Source organism: Salvelinus fontinalis, chromosome 5 (genome assembly GCF_029448725.1).
Source record: "Salvelinus fontinalis isolate EN_2023a chromosome 5, ASM2944872v1, whole genome shotgun sequence".
Classification (NCBI taxonomy): domain Eukaryota; kingdom Metazoa; phylum Chordata; class Actinopteri; order Salmoniformes; family Salmonidae; genus Salvelinus; species Salvelinus fontinalis.
In genome coordinates, this window is record NC_074669.1 from 28869539 (window position 1) to 28886770 (window position 17232).

Sequence of the window (17232 nt, forward strand, 5' to 3'; positions counted from 1 at the left end):
CCATACCTACTTGGCCACGTTCACTAACTAGGACATAAACAAACAAAGCCCCAAAAAACTGTCTTGACCTATTAAGAGTAATACATGGTTACGTCCCTATTCTATGGTAATCCTCTCTCTGGGTTTTAATATGATTCAATACTTTGGATGGACAGAAAGTCTGTTTTGCATTCCAAATGGCACCATATTCCCTATATAGTGCATGGGCCAAAAGTAGTGCACTACTGTATATAGGGAATATGGTGCCATTTGGGATGCGTCCTGTGTCTGAGTGCTTTAGCTTTGGACTGTACAAACTGGTCTGGTCTGTTTGAATGGTTGTCAAGGAAGAACACATTTTCTCTGTTATAGAAAATATTCATATCAAAAATCAGTGATCTCAACATCTGGCTGTGGATCTAAGGAGGCGTATGAATGAAGGGTTGGAGAAGTGTGCAAAACAAATTAGTCATAACTTGGAGAGGGGCCTGTCCCACTGAGTGAGAAATCACTCCTGGACTGGTTCTGGAAGCCTTCACACACAGGTAACATAAAACAATGCTTGAAGCCAACTGTCGATCACACAAACAGGACAAAGGGCTAAGCACCTTCATTCAGTTGCAATTTAATCTTTGTTTGATTTTCTTTTCCTTTGCAAGCAGCGTGTCTTACTAAAAGCCTTTAAAGCCATGGGGAAATGGAAGGTGTAGGGGCTGACACTCAGGCCAGCAGAGTGACATCATACAGGCAGGGCCACATATGCAGGACTTTTTGCCCTACAGTGGTCAGTAAGTTTTGAGAAGTGTGGCCTGGACTGGTCAACTCAAACATGGTTTGGGATGACATCATTATCAGATCTCCTATCCAACTCACCCTTGGCCTCTCTCTCTCTCTCTGACAGTATGACATCCCACTGTGCGTACACCTGACTCCAAGGACCCCTAATCAAAGGAGAAGATGGGCCTGATTAGCTTGTGGGGAGAGAGATCGAGAGAGAGTGTGTGTTTGCGTGCGTGCATTTGTCTGAGTGTGGTCGTACACGAGTGCACACGTTTAGGCGGTCTCCCCCTTGTCCCCTGTGCTAGAAGGCCACATGGTCTGCATCATGTAATGACCTCACCCAAGAGGGGCCTGATGACATCATAAACACGCTGCCAAACCTAACACATCATTACTACAACTCATTAGTATAAGACAAGGCCCACAGGAATAGGGATATCTACACTGTTCTCGGTGAGATAATGACTAAGTAAGGTACAGAATGAAGCATATGGCTCCGTCCTCATCAACATTCAATAGGCCTGATGTTATTTTACAAATTGGCCGCTTGATAGAAACATAAGAAGAATTGTTTAATCAGAGGAAGACAAGAAACAGACCGAACAAGGTATGAAGGATTATAAGAATTTATTGGGTATACAATTGTGGATACAACATATCATGCATATTTACAGCATATTTTACTTAAAAAAAGATTTGCAAAACAAAAATCGTATTAAGAAATAGCTTTGAGAAGAAGGGTATTTCGACTAGCATTTGAGAAGGGACTTCTTTGGTTGTTATGAAACTACAAAATGTTTTATTTTATTGTCACATACACCAGAAAGGTGCAGTTTTAAAACGGTCAACCATAGTAGTATGGCACCACTGGAGTGGAGCAAATGTTAGCGATAAGTGCCTTGCTCAAGGGCACATCAACATATTCAAGTTTACAAATCAGCAACCTTTCGGTTATTATCCCAATTCTCTAACTGCTAGGCTACCTGCCGCCCTCAGCCAACTAACCAATGGTAGGGAGAGGGCATCTACAGTACATTGACTATCAAATTGTGGAAAGGTTTTAAAGATTTTAGAATTGAACATATACAAGGCCTTCAGAAAGTATGCACACCATTTACTTTTCCCACATTTTGTTGTGTTACAGCCTGAATTTTAAATTGCTTAGATATTTTTTGGGTCATTGGCCTCCACACAATACCCCATAATGTCAAAGTGATCTATGTTTTTAGAATCTTTTATAAATTCATTAAAAATGAAAAGATGAAATGTCTTGAGTCAATAAGTATTCAACCCTTTTGTTATGGCAAGCCTAAATAAGTTTAGGAGGTTAAATGTGATTAACAAGTCACATAATAAGTAGCATGGACTCAATCTGTGTGCAATAATGTTTCAAATGATATTTTAATGACTACCATGTATGTACCCCACACATACAACTATCTGTAAGTGAATTTCAAACAGATTCAATCACAAAGACCAGGGAAGTTTGCCAATGGCTCACAAAGAAGCGCACCCATTGGGAGAAAAAAAGTAGAACTTGAATATCCCGTTGAGCATGGTGAAGTTATTAGTACACTCTGGATGGTGTATCAATACACCCAGTCACTACAAATGATACATAAACCGCTCAGGGTTTGGTGGATGTAAAACAGTTAAGAGTATAATGGCTGTGATAGGAGAAAAAGAATGATGGATCAACAACATTGTAGTTACTCCACAATACTAACATAATAGACAGAGTGAAAATAAGGAAGCCTGAACAAAATAAAAATATTCCAAAAGATGCATCATGTTTGCAACAAGGCACTAAAGTAACACTGCTAAAAATTGTCCTGAATACAAAGTGTTATGTTTGGGGCAATATCTAATAGAACACATTACGGAGTACCACTCTGCATATGTTCAACCATATTGGTGGCTGCATCATGTTACGGGTATGGATGTAATCGTTAAGGACTGGGGAGTTTTTCAGGATAGCTAAGAGGCAAAATCCTTGAAGAAAACCTGGTTCAGTCTGTTTTTCACCAGACACTGGGAGATGAATTCATCCTTCAGCAGGACAATAACCTAAAACACAAGGGCAAATCTACACTGGAGTTGCTTACCAAGAAGACAGTGAATGTTCCTGAGTGGCTTACTTACAGTTTTGACTTAAATCTACTTGAAAAACTATGGCAAGACCTGAAAATTATTGTCTAGCAATGATCAACAACCAATTTGACAGAGCTTGAAGAATGTTGAAAATAAAAAAATTGGCAAATTTAGCACCATCCAGGTGTGGAAAGCTCTTATAGACTTACCCATAAAGGCTCACAGCTGTAATCGCTGCCAAAGGTAATATTTCTGTATTTCATTTTCAATAAATTTGATAACATTTCTAAAAACATGTTTTCACTTTGTCATTATGGTGGTATTGTGTGTAGAATAAAAATATATTTAATCCATTTTGAATTCAGGCTGTAACACAACAAAATGTGGAATAAATTAAGGGGTATGAATACTTTCTGAAGGCATTGTACAGAAAAACAGAGCCCTTTCAACTATTACAACATATTAAATAGTAGAACACAACTCTCTCTCTTTTTCTCTCACACAAGTACATACATATTCATACACATTCAGCACACACACACAGAAACTCACAACATGAGGTAGATAAGCGTTGATAAAGGGTTCAAACAACTAAAGCAATACAATTTGTTATTATGTACTGTATGAAAGTGGGGCCCCTCTTACAGGTTGGCTGTAATCAGCAAACCTCCCCTGTGCTACTTTGTACAAGACTGTATCACTGTAAGATTTACTAACAGTGATTTGCAATCTTAACTTACAAATACAATGCCTAATCGAATCCAAATTCATAAAGTGTAATTTCAGATGGAACTTCCTACAGGGAGGTTATTCCTCTTCATAGGTATTTGGACAATAATGGGAATATGAAGGTCCTCAACCCCGTTAGACAGGGAGGAGATAAAAGGAGGAGACAGGTTCATGGGTGAACTTCGCGCAGGTGGTCAGAAAAGCCAGTGAACTACAGGAATGTTATCAATGCAAATGATGAATGATGAAGACTGCCATTCCACTAGAGAAAGCAACATTTCAGAGAGAACTCACATACACTATAGCTAAAACAAAAAAAGGAAAAACTTTTCTGGCACAATCACAGAACAAGACATTGAGTAAGACCAGAGTTCATAGGGTATGAACACAACTAAACCTGTAATACGACAGATGAATATGTGATAGGAACAGACTATACAGAAAATCTGATCTTTTGATTTATGGAAATACAAGGTTATACTACTATTCCATTGTGTTTATATAGCACTTTAGTCTTGCTTACTTATATATTATCAATAATGTCACATTTGTGTTCATATGTAAGATGTGGGTTTCAAATATATTACTTTTGTAATGCTATACGATATCTAATCGTCTCTATGTTTACATAGAACAAATTCATTAAAAGCAGAATCCTTTTAAGGTAGTCAATGAAGCCAAATTCAACACGGAGTGAGAACTATTGGGTTTGGAAATGATCTAAAAATCAAAACATCACATGAAAAAAATTGCTAATATTTATATATTTTTTAGAAACAGAAATATATAAAGTAATATACAGTGCCTTGGGAGAGTATTCAGACGCCTTGACTTTATCTACATTTTGTTACGTTACAGCCTTATTCTAAAATGGATTTAAAAATCCTGATCAATCTACACAAAATACCCCATAATGACAACACAAAAACAGGTTTTTAGAAATCACATTTACATAAGTATTCAGACCCTTTACTCAATATTTAGTGGAAGCCCCTTTGGCAGCAATTACAGCATTGGCTCTTGGGTATGACGCTACAAGATTGGCACACCTGTATTTGGGAGTTTCTCCCATTCTTCTCTGCAGATCCTCTCAAGCTGTCAGGTTAGATGGGGAGCATCGCTGCACAGCTATTTTCAGGTCTATGCAAAGATGTTTGATTGGGTTCAAGTCCGGGCCCCTCAAGGACATTCAGAGACTTGTCCCGGAGCCAGTCCTGCGCTGTCTTTGCTGTGTGCTCAGGGTCATTGTCCTGTTGGAAGGGGAACGTTCGCCTGTCTGAGGTCCTGAGCGCTCTGGAGCAGATTTTAAACAAGGATCACTCTGTACTTTGCTCCGTTCATCTTTCCCTCGATCCTGACTAGTTTCATAGTCCCTGCCACTGAAAAACATGCCCACAGCATGATGCTGCCACCACCATGCATCACCGTAGGGATGGTGCCAGGTTTCCTCCAGACGTGATGCTTGGCATTCAGGCCAAAGAGTTCAATCTTGGTTTCATCAGACCAAAGAATCTTGTTTCTTATGGCCTTTTGGCAAATTCCAAGCAGGCTGTCATGTGCCTTTCACTGAGGAGTGGCTTCCATGTGGCCACTCTAATATAAAGGCCTGATTGGTGGAGTGTTGCAGAGATAGTTGTCCTTCTGGAAGGTTCCCCCATCTTCACAGAGGAACTCTAGAGCTCTGTCAGAGTGACAATCAGGTTCTTGGTCACCTCCCTGACCAAGGCCATTCTCCCCCGATTGCTCAGTTTGGCCTGTCGGCCAGCTCTAAGAAGAGTCCTGGTGGTTCTAAACTTCTTCCATTTAAGAATGATGGAGGCCACTGTTCTTGGGGACCTTCAATGCTGCAGAAATTATTTGGTACCCTTCCCCAGATCTGTGCCTCGATGCAAACCTGTCTCGGAGCTCTACACACAATTCCTTCGACCTCATGGTTTGGTTTTTTGCTCGGTCATGCACGGTCAATTGTGGGACCTTATATAGACACGTGTGTGCCTTTCCAGATCATGTCCAATCAATTGAATTTACCACCGGTGGACTCCAATCAAGTTGTAGAAACATCTGAAGGATGATCAATGGAAACAGGGTGCCCCTGAGCTCAATTTTCGAGTATCATAGCAAAGTGCCTGAATACATATTTTTTTAAATAAATTTGCAAAAAAAATGCAAATTCTAAAAACGTATTTTCGCTTGGTCATAATGGGGTATTGTGTGTAGATTGAGAAGGGAAAAATATATTTAATACATTTTAGAATAAGGTTGTAAAGTAACATATTGTGAAAAGGGGGAAGGGGTCTGAATACTTCCAAATGCACTGTATGTACATTTATGAAAAATAGAAAGAGCACAACACAAAAAAATTCACAGTACTCAAAGAGTCAACAATAGATTGTCTCTAGGTAAATACTTTCAAATATATATAATTTTATCCACAAATATATTTATACTCTGTTTTCTTCTGTGGCGACAGCTACACATGTCTACATACAACACAGGCTCAAAGCTTTGAGATTAAACACTTAACACATAAAAGTAGGCTCTAACGCAAATTACGTTTACTTAATGAATTGGGTTTTCTTTTACACGCCCAAACAAAGTAAAATTAGTACAAACCATCCCTTTTTTCCTAAAAAAAATTATTTCTATTCAAACCCCCCAAATAATAAAAGTAAAGGCACACCAGAGAACATTCATGGATTCTATGACGATGGGACTCTTTTGGCTTTACATTAGCATGGCACATGACATTAAAAAAAAACATGTTGTATTGTCACATTTACCGAATAGGTGTAGTGAAATGTGTTGTTTTACAGGGTCAGCCATAGTAGTACAATTATGTACATCTAAGTGCCCATACTGGGGTGGCAGGTAACCTAGTGGTTAGAGCGTTGGACTAGTGACCGAAAGGTTGCAAAATCGAATCCCCGAGCTGACAAGGTAAAAATCTGTCGTTCTGCCCCTGAACAAGGCAGTTAACCCACTGTTCCTAGGCCGTCATTGAAAATAAGAATTTGTTCTCAACTGACTTGCCTAGTTAAATAAAAGTAAAATAAAAATAAAATAAATATGTCTATAAACACAGAGAGAAACAATACATTTTGAACGTGACACCAGAGCCTAAATAATCAGGATGTGGAATGTTTGTCAGAACAAGTACACCATTAAGATTACAAGATGGCGCCGGTATATTGCAACGTTGAACTATTTCATGCCCTGGTGAGTAAGATTGTCAATGTATTTATCACATACAGAAAATAAACTTAAATTGAGAATCTGAGTATGATTTACTGAACATTAGAACAGCAAAACCAGACAATGACTATTTTGGCTTATATTTTCATTCCACAATCTCAACTTTATCAGGTTCTCAATTATTTGCTTTGAAAAATGTAAATGTTGGTATGAAATTGTGTACAACATTATTATGTACAATCAGAATGAAAACAGCTGAAGGTCTAGTGGTGTCGGACCCAGATAGAACGGCACGTTGTTTTTGTGCCCCAAATGTAATGCCCAATTACAATACTGTATATATTTATGATCCAACACGGCAGCATGTAGCATTTTAGTTACCTCACAATGGATACAAACATAAAACATTATAGTATATATGGGAATACTGGCCAAACATAGCCACTTTTCATGTCTTACTTAAAAACATAACATGCATAAGGCTTCTAATGCACACAACCTTGCACATTATATTTGGACTGTCTCCTTATAACATTTTAGATTATTTACAATAGTTGCAAAAATATATATATAGCTTTACAATGGCTGTTTTTATATAGTATAAGAGGAACCCATACTGCCGAAAGCCAAGCTGTGTAACACCAATCAAACTTGAGACTAAGGACTGCAAAGCAATCATCACTCAACATGACCAAATGCACACCGCTGATACTTTGTCATTAATGTTGTAACAGTATGTTTAGACGGATGCGTTGCCAAAGTCCTGACCGATTGTCATGACCAGCTGGCTTGCAAACAGGGTTCATCAAGATATCTTTCACATTACTTTTGTCTTTCACATTTCTTGGTATCTATCTATCTATGTATATATCTTGCTTGGTTATTAAGTCCTTTCAGATTCCAAGTGATTAATAGCACATGGCAGGATGCTTTACTCTATCTGGCTTTGAGGGGAAAAGAGACTGCTGAGAGGCTCCTTCTCACACTATTGCTCTCTGATTCAACTAGTTGCTTTGACTATCTCCTATAGCATGTGGATAGGAGGTAGCATCTCTTATTTATTTAGCATATTGATAGGGGTTAACAGGCACTCTGGTTGACGGCCATGTTGTTCCTCTCACTAATCTTGCTAACACCCACAGATGGTGTGTGCAGACAGGCAGCTTTACTGTCTCCAGTGCTATTGGTGTACACTAGCTTGTTTACAGCTTAAACTAGACATTTAAGGTCAAAACAAAATTCTCTGTTGTGGTTGCAGAAAAAGCAGCATTTGGATAAGATAAGATATTTCACTAACAGTTGTTTCTTGTCTGTAGCTAGAGCTCTATTGCTCTAGAGATGTGAGGCCTTTCTGTGGTATTAGTACTATTTCCCCTTCAGACCAGTCCTTCCAGTACAGTAGCTCTGTCACAAAACCTTAACGACTTGTGTTGAAATAAAATGGTACACATCGAATTTAACCAGCAACATCAGGTATTTTTTTTTCTTTCTTACAAAATCCTTTTGTTGTTTTTTTTGTCTTCTTTTCTTCTTTGTTAATAAATTCTTCTTCTTTGTTTTCACAAAGCATCCCAAAATAATTCCTTTCATTGAGCGGGGAAAAAAATGTTAGCAAACCCAGTTCCCTGTGACCCGTGTGGCCCTTCCTGTGGCCCTGCAGAGGGGTGGGGGGGCTCTCCTTCTCCGCTGGCCCCGGACTGGCCCCAAGGCTACGCTGTGCTGCTGCTGGAACAGGGCGTGCTTTGTGTGCTGCCAATACTGTGGGCCGCACTGCTGTTCTCTGAGGCTGGGGGCTGGGGCTTCTGGGCCTGCTGTCGGCCAGCTGTATCACCTGGATATGGAGGGGGAAGGGTTGGGAAGAGCGAGAGGAAGAGGGGTGTGGGAGAAAGGGGAGGAAGATCAAAAAAAATAGAGGGAGAGAAGTAAAAAAACAGAGAAGAGTGAGAGAAGATTGCGTGAGGGAGGGAAGGGGGAGAGAGGGAAAGAGAGAGAGAGATAAGGGTTGATGCAATACATGACAATTATACAAATTTCAGCTATGTTCTTCTGTGCCATTTATTCAAGATGTCTTGTTATCTAGAGACCACAGGCTCAATCTGGTAAGACTGATGTTTAAATGAATCTCCTTAGTTCTCCCAGTGATACTGGTTGTCCCATGTGGTGACCATCACTTCACTGGGATTTGTTGTTAAGTGAAAGCAACAGTCGCCTAACACACAACGACTCAGCCAATCAAAGCGGAGTGTCTCAAATGGAAAGAACTGAATTGAGGTTTCTCAGTCCAGCTCTCCCCTCTTATCTGCAAGCAATTAGCATAGCTTTAGCAGATGTAGCAGAATAAACATGAGACAGAGGCCTTCTGCCTGGATCTCAAACCACTGACTTGTTTATTGTTCTGTGTTTAAATGAGCATTCCCGCTTGTAGATTCCTGGACTACAGAGCTGGAGACAGAAAGTTAGGGGGCAAATAAAAATGCTTCCATTTGTTTGGAAAGCTTGTCTGACTGGAAACTGAAGGCATCTGAAAAAAGCCCCTGTGTTTGTTTTACATATCTGGCACACTGTGCTTCTGGTATTAAAATGCACTCCGTCCGTTGTTTGTATGCAAGCTGAGCTGTCTTCCTTCCTGCATAGCTTGGTGAGGACCATACAGGATTCGTCCTGGTGAAAAGTGGTACACTATAAAGCAGTAGCCACCAACCTTTTCTGAGTCAAGATCACTTTGAATCAAAAAGCAAGCCGAGATCTACCACTCAGATCTGTCTTAAACATGACTTATAAAATATAAGCCTATGAAACTAATTAAATTAAAAACATTTCTGTAGCAATGAGGTTTGTGCACCAAGCTATAGGCCCAATACATTATCACTGCATATTAGCTACACTTGAATTGCCCAGCCAATGTTGTTCTTCTCAGACCAATTTGAAATAAAATGTAACAAAAATGTAGGTATATGATCACACTGGTAATAGATCATTTGTTGTGTTACTTGTGAGGCACTGCTGAGTGAGCATAATCATTTGCTTAAAATGTGTTTACTGGACTGATGGCCTGCATCTGATGGTCAGTCTGAGAGAAGGGGGAGCAGCTGTGAGGCTGCCTCTCACCCAACTCACCGTCCCTCCGCTCTCCCTCTGCTGAGAAAAGGGGACAGTCTTCCAGCTGATGCCAAAACTCAAGTCGTACTGCATAACTCCTATGACCAGAGAAAGTTAAATATTCTTCGATATTTAAAAAGTCACAAGCCGCTAACAATAACAACAAGCTCATTGGAACACTTTGCTATACTCATTCATTGCAGCTGCAGTGCTGGTTGTAGCGTGAGTGGAAGTAGGCAGAATGCACATTTTATGGCTTATAAAAAAAGTGTTGAACAAAGTGTTGACAATGCTGAATAATAACTTAAACATGAACTTAATCATAAAAACAGCAGCTCTTTGCTGTATTCGTTGAGTCTCTCTCTAGTCATGGTTTTAAAAGGTATCAACTTTGCTGTGCATTCGAGGCTTCTTTTTTCAGTCTATGGCTTGAGGAAACTGTGCAGACACGGTGATCTGAGCAATCTGATTGGCCAGTGGTAGTCCTATAAGAGCACTTGATTTGCTCTCTGGGGCTGTCGGGTAGGCGGAGTTCTACTTTCAGACACATGATGGGAACACTTCGCCTTTCCGGCGCTATGGCTGCTGAATCAAGAGCACCTACCGCCAACAGTGTGAAACTAACTCTAGGCTTTATCGTTTTTTTTTTTTTATATTAACCATTTTTTTTACAGAAATGTTTGGTGATTGACTAGGAATGGCTTGGAGATGGACCATTCGATAGCAATTGACTGGTTGGTGACCTCTGCTATAAAGTGAATAGTGTGTCATTTGGGATACAGTCTACAGCTACCATGTTGATCTTTGTTGGTTTCTGAAGTGGTCCTGTGTTTGAGTATTACTGTAATTTATGTTTTGCGTGTGTGTATGTGTGTGTATGTCAGTGGCAATCGGTGTCATTTCAGATGAGGGAGGATGATTATTTTTTTGATGAACATGGCCTTATTTCTATTATAGCAAATTGGATGACTGTCATTAATTTCCATTCCCTCAGCTCAATGTAACATTGATAGGTTTAGGCTACTACATGATACTGGAATTTTCCCAAAAATGAGGTTGCTACAACCTAGCCAAATTAATGAAAATGTACAATGTAGGTGCACAGGTCGAGAGAATTTTTAGTAATCAAGGTGACAGAGAGTGACACTTTCAATACCACCTTGCTCACTCTTGCCTGCATCTAGCAGACCTAAGGTGTAATCATTAGTCCAACAGTTGCAAAGAAGAGCTTATTGGACAAATTGAAGTATGTTTATCCCCGTTTCATCCTGTTTGCTTCCATTTAAGAAGCGTTTTTCAACAGAATCGGAGCAATGAATACACTCCTAATCACACGCAAACACAGTTCACTTTCATAACAGCCACATACAAACAGCTCGTTGTATATATAATTCCTTCTCACATCTATCTATGTGCTCTCCTCCTCCCACCTTTTCCTTTCATTTGTGGACCAGAGCACAACACATCAGCTGTCTGTGACCAGCGGGAAAAAACGTTCCATGCCAAACCTTCATATCATGACCGCTAACGGCTACACAGTCTACATCGTTGTTACATACTGTAGTTACTATAACTAACGCGTTAGTAAACCCACTACAATCATGCAGTGCAGTGTACAGTCAGCAGCAAGCAGTCTAGCAGTTACACCGGCGGGCCCCAGTGGCAATAAATTGATAAAACCACCATGACTTGGAAAAGTTCCAGTGTTGGATAGCCATATCCAGCTAGCTAACATAGCATCGCTCTCTGTTTGATCCGGGTGTTTGAGTAGGCTAAACTAGCTAGCTGCATTTGACGCTAGCTAAGCAGTGAAAAATATACAATGAAATATAAACGCAGCAAAAAAAGAAACGTCCCTTTGACAGGACCCTATCTTTCAAAGATAATTCGTAAAAATCCAAATAACTTCACAGATCTTCATTGTAAAGGGTTTAAACACTGTTTCCCATGCTTGTTCAATGAACCATAAACAATTAATGAACATGCACCTGTGGAACTGTAGCTAAGACACTAACAGCTTCCAGACGGTAGGCAATTAAGGTCACAGTTATGAAAACTTAGGACCCTAAAGAGGCCTTTCTACTGACTCTGGAAAAACACCAAAAGAAAGCTGCAAAGGGGTCCCTGCTCATCTGCGTGAACGTGCCTTAGGCATGCTGCAAGGAGGCATGAGGACTGCATATGTGGCCAGGGCAATAAATTGCAATGTCCGTACTGTGAGACGCCTAAGACAGTGCTACAGGGAGACAGGACGGACAGCTGATCGTCCTCGCAGTGGCAGACCACGTGTAACAACACCTGCACAGGATCGGTACATCTGAACATCACACCTGTGGGACAGGTACAGGATGGCAACAACAGCTGCCCAAGTTACACCAGTAAGGCACAATCCCTCCATCAGTGCTCAGACTGTCCGCAATAGGCTCAGAGGCTGGACTGAGGGCTTGTAGGTCTGTTGTAAGGCAGGTCCTCACCAGACATCACCGGCAACAACGTCGCATATGGGCACAAACCCACCATCGCTGGACCAGACAGGACTGGCAAAAAGTGCTCTTCACTGACAAGTCGTGTTTTTGTCTCACTAAGGGTGACGGTCGGATTCGCATTTATCCTTCGAAGGAATGAGCTTATGATCGATTTGGAGGTGGAGGGCCCGTCATGGTCTGGGGCGGTGTGTCACAGCATCATCGGACTGAGCTTGTTGTCATTGCGGGCAATCTCAACGCTGTGCGTTACAGGGAAGACATCCTCCTCCCTCATGTGGTACCCTTCCTGCAGGCTCATCCTGTGTCAGTGGTCTGCCATGGCCAGCGAAGAGCCCGTATCTCAATCCCATTGAGCACATCTGGGACCTGTTGGATTGGAGGGTGAGGGCTAGGGCCATTCCCCCCAGAAATGTCCGGGCACTTGCAGTTGCCTTGGTGGAAGAGTGGGGTAACATCTCACAGCAAGAACTGGCAAATCTGGTGCAGTCCATGAGGAGGAGATGCACTGCAGTACTTAATGCAGCTGGTGGCCACACCAGATACTGACCGTTACTTTTGATTTTGACCCCCCTTTGTTCAGAGACACATTATTCAATTTCTGTTAGTCACATGTCTGTGGAACTTGTTCAGTTTATGTCTCAGTTGTTGAATCTTGTTATGTTCATACAAATATTTACACATGTTAAGTTTGCTAAAAATAAACGCAGTTGACAATGAGAGGAGTTTATTTTGTTGCTGAGTTTAGCTCTCTCTCTCTCAATTTGTTCAAAACTGTTCAACACAGTGGTTCTTCCTTTAAAAGTTGTGAGCTTACGCAGCGGGACTTAGAGGTACCACGGCATCACGGCTTCATTGCTCCAGACCACCGCAGGGGGGAGTTAGAGCACTCATTATACGTAAAAAAAAAATTGATATATACACTGCTCAAAAAAATAAAGGGAACACTTAAACAACACAATGTAACTCCAAGTCAATCACACTTCTGTGAAATCAAACTGTCCACTTAGGAAGCAACACTGATTGACAATACATTTCACATGCTGTTGTGCAAATGGAATAGACAAAAGGTGGAAATTATAGGCAATTAGCAAGACACCCCCAATAAAGGAGTGATTCTGCAGGTGGTGACCACAGACCACTTCTCAGTTCCTATGCTTCCTGGCTGATGTTTTGGTCACTTTTGAATGCTGGCGGTGCTCTCACTCTAGTGGTAGCATGAGATGGAGTCTACAACCCACACAAGTGGCTCAGGTAGTGCAGCTCATCCAGGATGGCACATCAATGCGAGCTGTGGCAAGAAGGTTTGCTGTGTCTGTCAGCGTAGTGTCCAGAGCATGGAGGCGCTACCAGGAGACAGGCCAGTACATCAGGAGACGTGGAGGAGGCTGTAGGAGGGCAACAACCCAGCAGCAGGACCGCTACCTCCGCCTTTGAGCAGGAGGAGCACTGCCAGAGCCCTACAAAATGTCCTCCAGCAGGCCACAAATGTGCAGTGTATATTATACACTGCTCAAAAAAATAAAGGGAACACTTAAACAACACAATGTAACTCCAAGTCAATCACACTTCTGTGAAATCAAACTGTCCACTTAGGAAGCAACACTGATTGACAATAAATTTCACATGCTGTTGTGCAAATGGAATAGACAAAAGGTGGAAATTATAGGCAATTGTGGCCTGCTGGAGGTCATTTTGCAGGGCTCTGGCAGTGCACCTCCTTGCTTCTCAAAGATCCCCCCTGGTGGTCAAACTAGCACTAACTTGCATTAACAGAAAAAATGACTGACTATTAAATAATGTGCCACAGAATGCTGCAGCCCGCAAGGTGTGCTGCAGTATGACAACTTTTAAAAGGTGGAACCACTGTATTGTTCTTCTCCCTCTGAGTAAACTACTCACCACATTTCATGCACTGCAGTGCTAGCTAGCTGTAGCTTATGCTTTTAGTACTAGATTCATTCTCTAATCCTTTGAATTGGGTGGAAACCATGTCAGTTAATGCGGCGAAATGTTTAATGTTTGACTATTTTAATTTTCTGAAATTCACTGAGGAAGAGGTTCCTCCTCTGGTGTGTGTGTGTTGCGTGGCTCTGGGCCCACAGCCTGTCTGGTTCCCTCTTTCAGACCCCTCATCTCTCTCTCTCTCTGCTCTAATGTTTGACAGAGCAGCGTTGCCAAAGAGCTCCAGCTAAACACAGTCCATATACACACAGAACCCTGCATGGGCTTTCAAACACAAAAGGCCTCAGCTCTCTTTAACTTATCTTCTCTGTGGCCATTCTCTCTCTAAGAAAACTTCAATAACAAAGTCAGTTCGCCTCCTAGTAGGACTCTAAGGGGTAAATCATCATTTGAATTTTCACTTAGTCATGCATTGATATCAATAAGAGACTAAGGGTGTTTTCACACATAGTCCTCTTTAAAATAATTTATCTCAGTCCTCTTTAAAGTGAATTCTGGGGTACCTTTACAAAGTGCAGGGAAAGCCATTCCATCAGAATGTGTTATCAGACAGCTACTGTAGATATACAGTTGTAGTCGGAGGTTTACCTATACTTAGGTTGGAGTCATTAAAACTTGTTTTTCAACCACTCCACAAATTTCTTGTTAACAAACTAGTTTTAGCAAGTAGGTTAGGACATCTACTTTGTGCATAACAAGTAATTTTTCCAACAAACCATTACAGACAGATTATTTCACTGTATCACAATTCCAGTAGGTCAGAAGTTTACATACACTAAGTTGACTGTGCCTGTAAACAGCTTGAAAAATTCCAGAAAATTATGTAAAGCTTCTGATAGGCTAATTGAGTCAATTGGAGGTGTACCTGTGGATGTATTTCAAGGCCTACCTTCAAACCCAGTGCTTCTTCGCTTGACATCATGGGAAAATCAAAAGAATTCAGCCAAGACCTCAGAAAAACTATTGTAGACCTCCACAAGTCTTGTTCATTCTTGGGAGCAATTTCCAAATGCCTGAAGGTACCACGTTCATCTGTACATACAATAGTACGCAAGTATAAACACCATGGGACCACGCAGCCGCCATACCGCTCAGGAAGGAGACACGTTCGGTCTCCTAGAGATGAACGTACTCTGGTGCGAAAAGTGCAAATCGATCCCAAAACAACAGCAAAGGACCTTGTGAAGATGATGGCGGAAAAAAGTACAAAATTATCTATATCCACAGTAAAACGAGTCCTATATCGGCATAACCTGAAAGGCCACTCAGCAAGGAAGAAGCCACTGCTCCAAAACCACCATAAAAAAGCCAGTCTACGGTTTGCAACTGCATATGGGGACAAAGATGTTATATTTTGGAGAAATGTCCTCTGGTCTGATGAAACTGTTTGGCCATAATGACCATCGTTATGTTTGGAGGAAAAAGGGGACGCTTGCAAGCCGAAGAACTGTACCTACTTACATTTTGGAAGCTAATAGATTGCATTTAGTTAAAATATGAGACATAATTGTTTTAATGAGAAGATACTATTAACATGTAAATATTATTGGTAAAATAATAAATATCAGAATAATAACTGCAGATTAAATAATTCTGTAATTGAACATTTAACACCCATGTAGGCTACTGCCCCTTTAAGAGCTAGAATTGATTATGTACCCTACACCTACCTGTATGTTCTGATTCTGAACAAATATGTTCCACTATTCAAATCCCACAATCGAATTAACAGTTTATGAAGCTCTCTTAGATCAAAAAATGGCAAACAAATAATCCGAACTAAACATCACACATATTTAGGAATTTCTGTGCATTCTTGACAATCGCTAATCAATATCCAAAAAACAGCCCTTTTTCTCCGCAAACCACCATCTTCTGTCTTTTGTGGTACCAATGTGAGGAGTTATGGCATGGGAAACGGTGTTGCAGTAGTCTAGTGTGTGGTGTGGGATAATGGCAAGTGAACATGGGGAGCTTTGCGTTCGCATTGCCCTAAAAAGGGGAACCGAAACGCAGAATTCAAGCGAACCAAACTCAGACCACGTCTCGAGATTGCCTCAATTTTTTGGAGTGTCCACACTGCACAAAAGATTACGCAAACTGCACCAAGTTCACAAAAATTGTCTGAAAGGGACCAAGTATGAAAACCCTAAGTGAAAATTCAACAGAAATGGAAGTTATTATTCACCCCTAAAAACATACTTGGCGTTCCACCATACTCTCACAGAGTTTGAACAAACAAAAAGCTTATAAACAAACGCATCTATAAATCTCATGATGAGCCATCCAAATAGGCTATATAAATCAAATGTTATGTTGTTGTAAATGTTATTGTGAACCATCTGGCCAGATTGAGAAGTGTCTCATATGGTGACATCACTTGTCATTGAAGTGAAGCAACAGTCTATTGACCCTGTTCCATCACACATTCCATTCGGAGCCCGGGTAACTCCCACTCCCTGTCTCCGGGGGCAACCTCCTTAACGTTTGGTGAGATCTATCCCAACACAGGTCGCAAGATCACAGCTCCTCTTTTATAACTTTATAAACAGCAGCCTCCGCATCCCAAATGGTAATAGATCTCTGTTCAAAAGTGGTGCACTATTTAGGGAATAGGGTACCATTTGGGACGCAGACCAAATTCCTACCGTACCATGTCCTAAAATAGAGGGATATTGGGGTTAGTACTTATCACGTCCTGTATAAACAGGATGCACTACTGTACTGAAGACACTCTCATTTCTTTAATATACCAGCGAGATCACACCAGTCTACTGGACGATAGACTTCAGTATTCAACGTTTTGTCCAGGTCCCTAGGATATCGGGAGATGCCTTCAATACCATCCAAAAGGGGCAATGTGAGCACGTATTACCATCCAGTAGGCTCAAGGCTTGGGCGTTGTGGATGGGGC

The 17232-nt window shown here is 41.0% G+C and overlaps 1 protein-coding gene across 1 annotated transcript in view; it reads right to left on the bottom strand.

Moving 5' to 3' along the window:
- Positions 1 to 1369: 1369 nt before the first annotated feature.
- LOC129855439 (transforming growth factor beta receptor type 3-like) overlaps positions 1370 to 17232 on the bottom strand; it is a 141116-nt gene continuing 125253 nt past the window's right edge. The window contains exon 17 of the mRNA XM_055923093.1: positions 1370 to 8602. Coding sequence (XP_055779068.1) covers positions 8481 to 8602 — 122 coding nt within the window. The 3' untranslated portion in view covers positions 1370 to 8480. The remainder of the gene's footprint in view (positions 8603 to 17232) is intronic.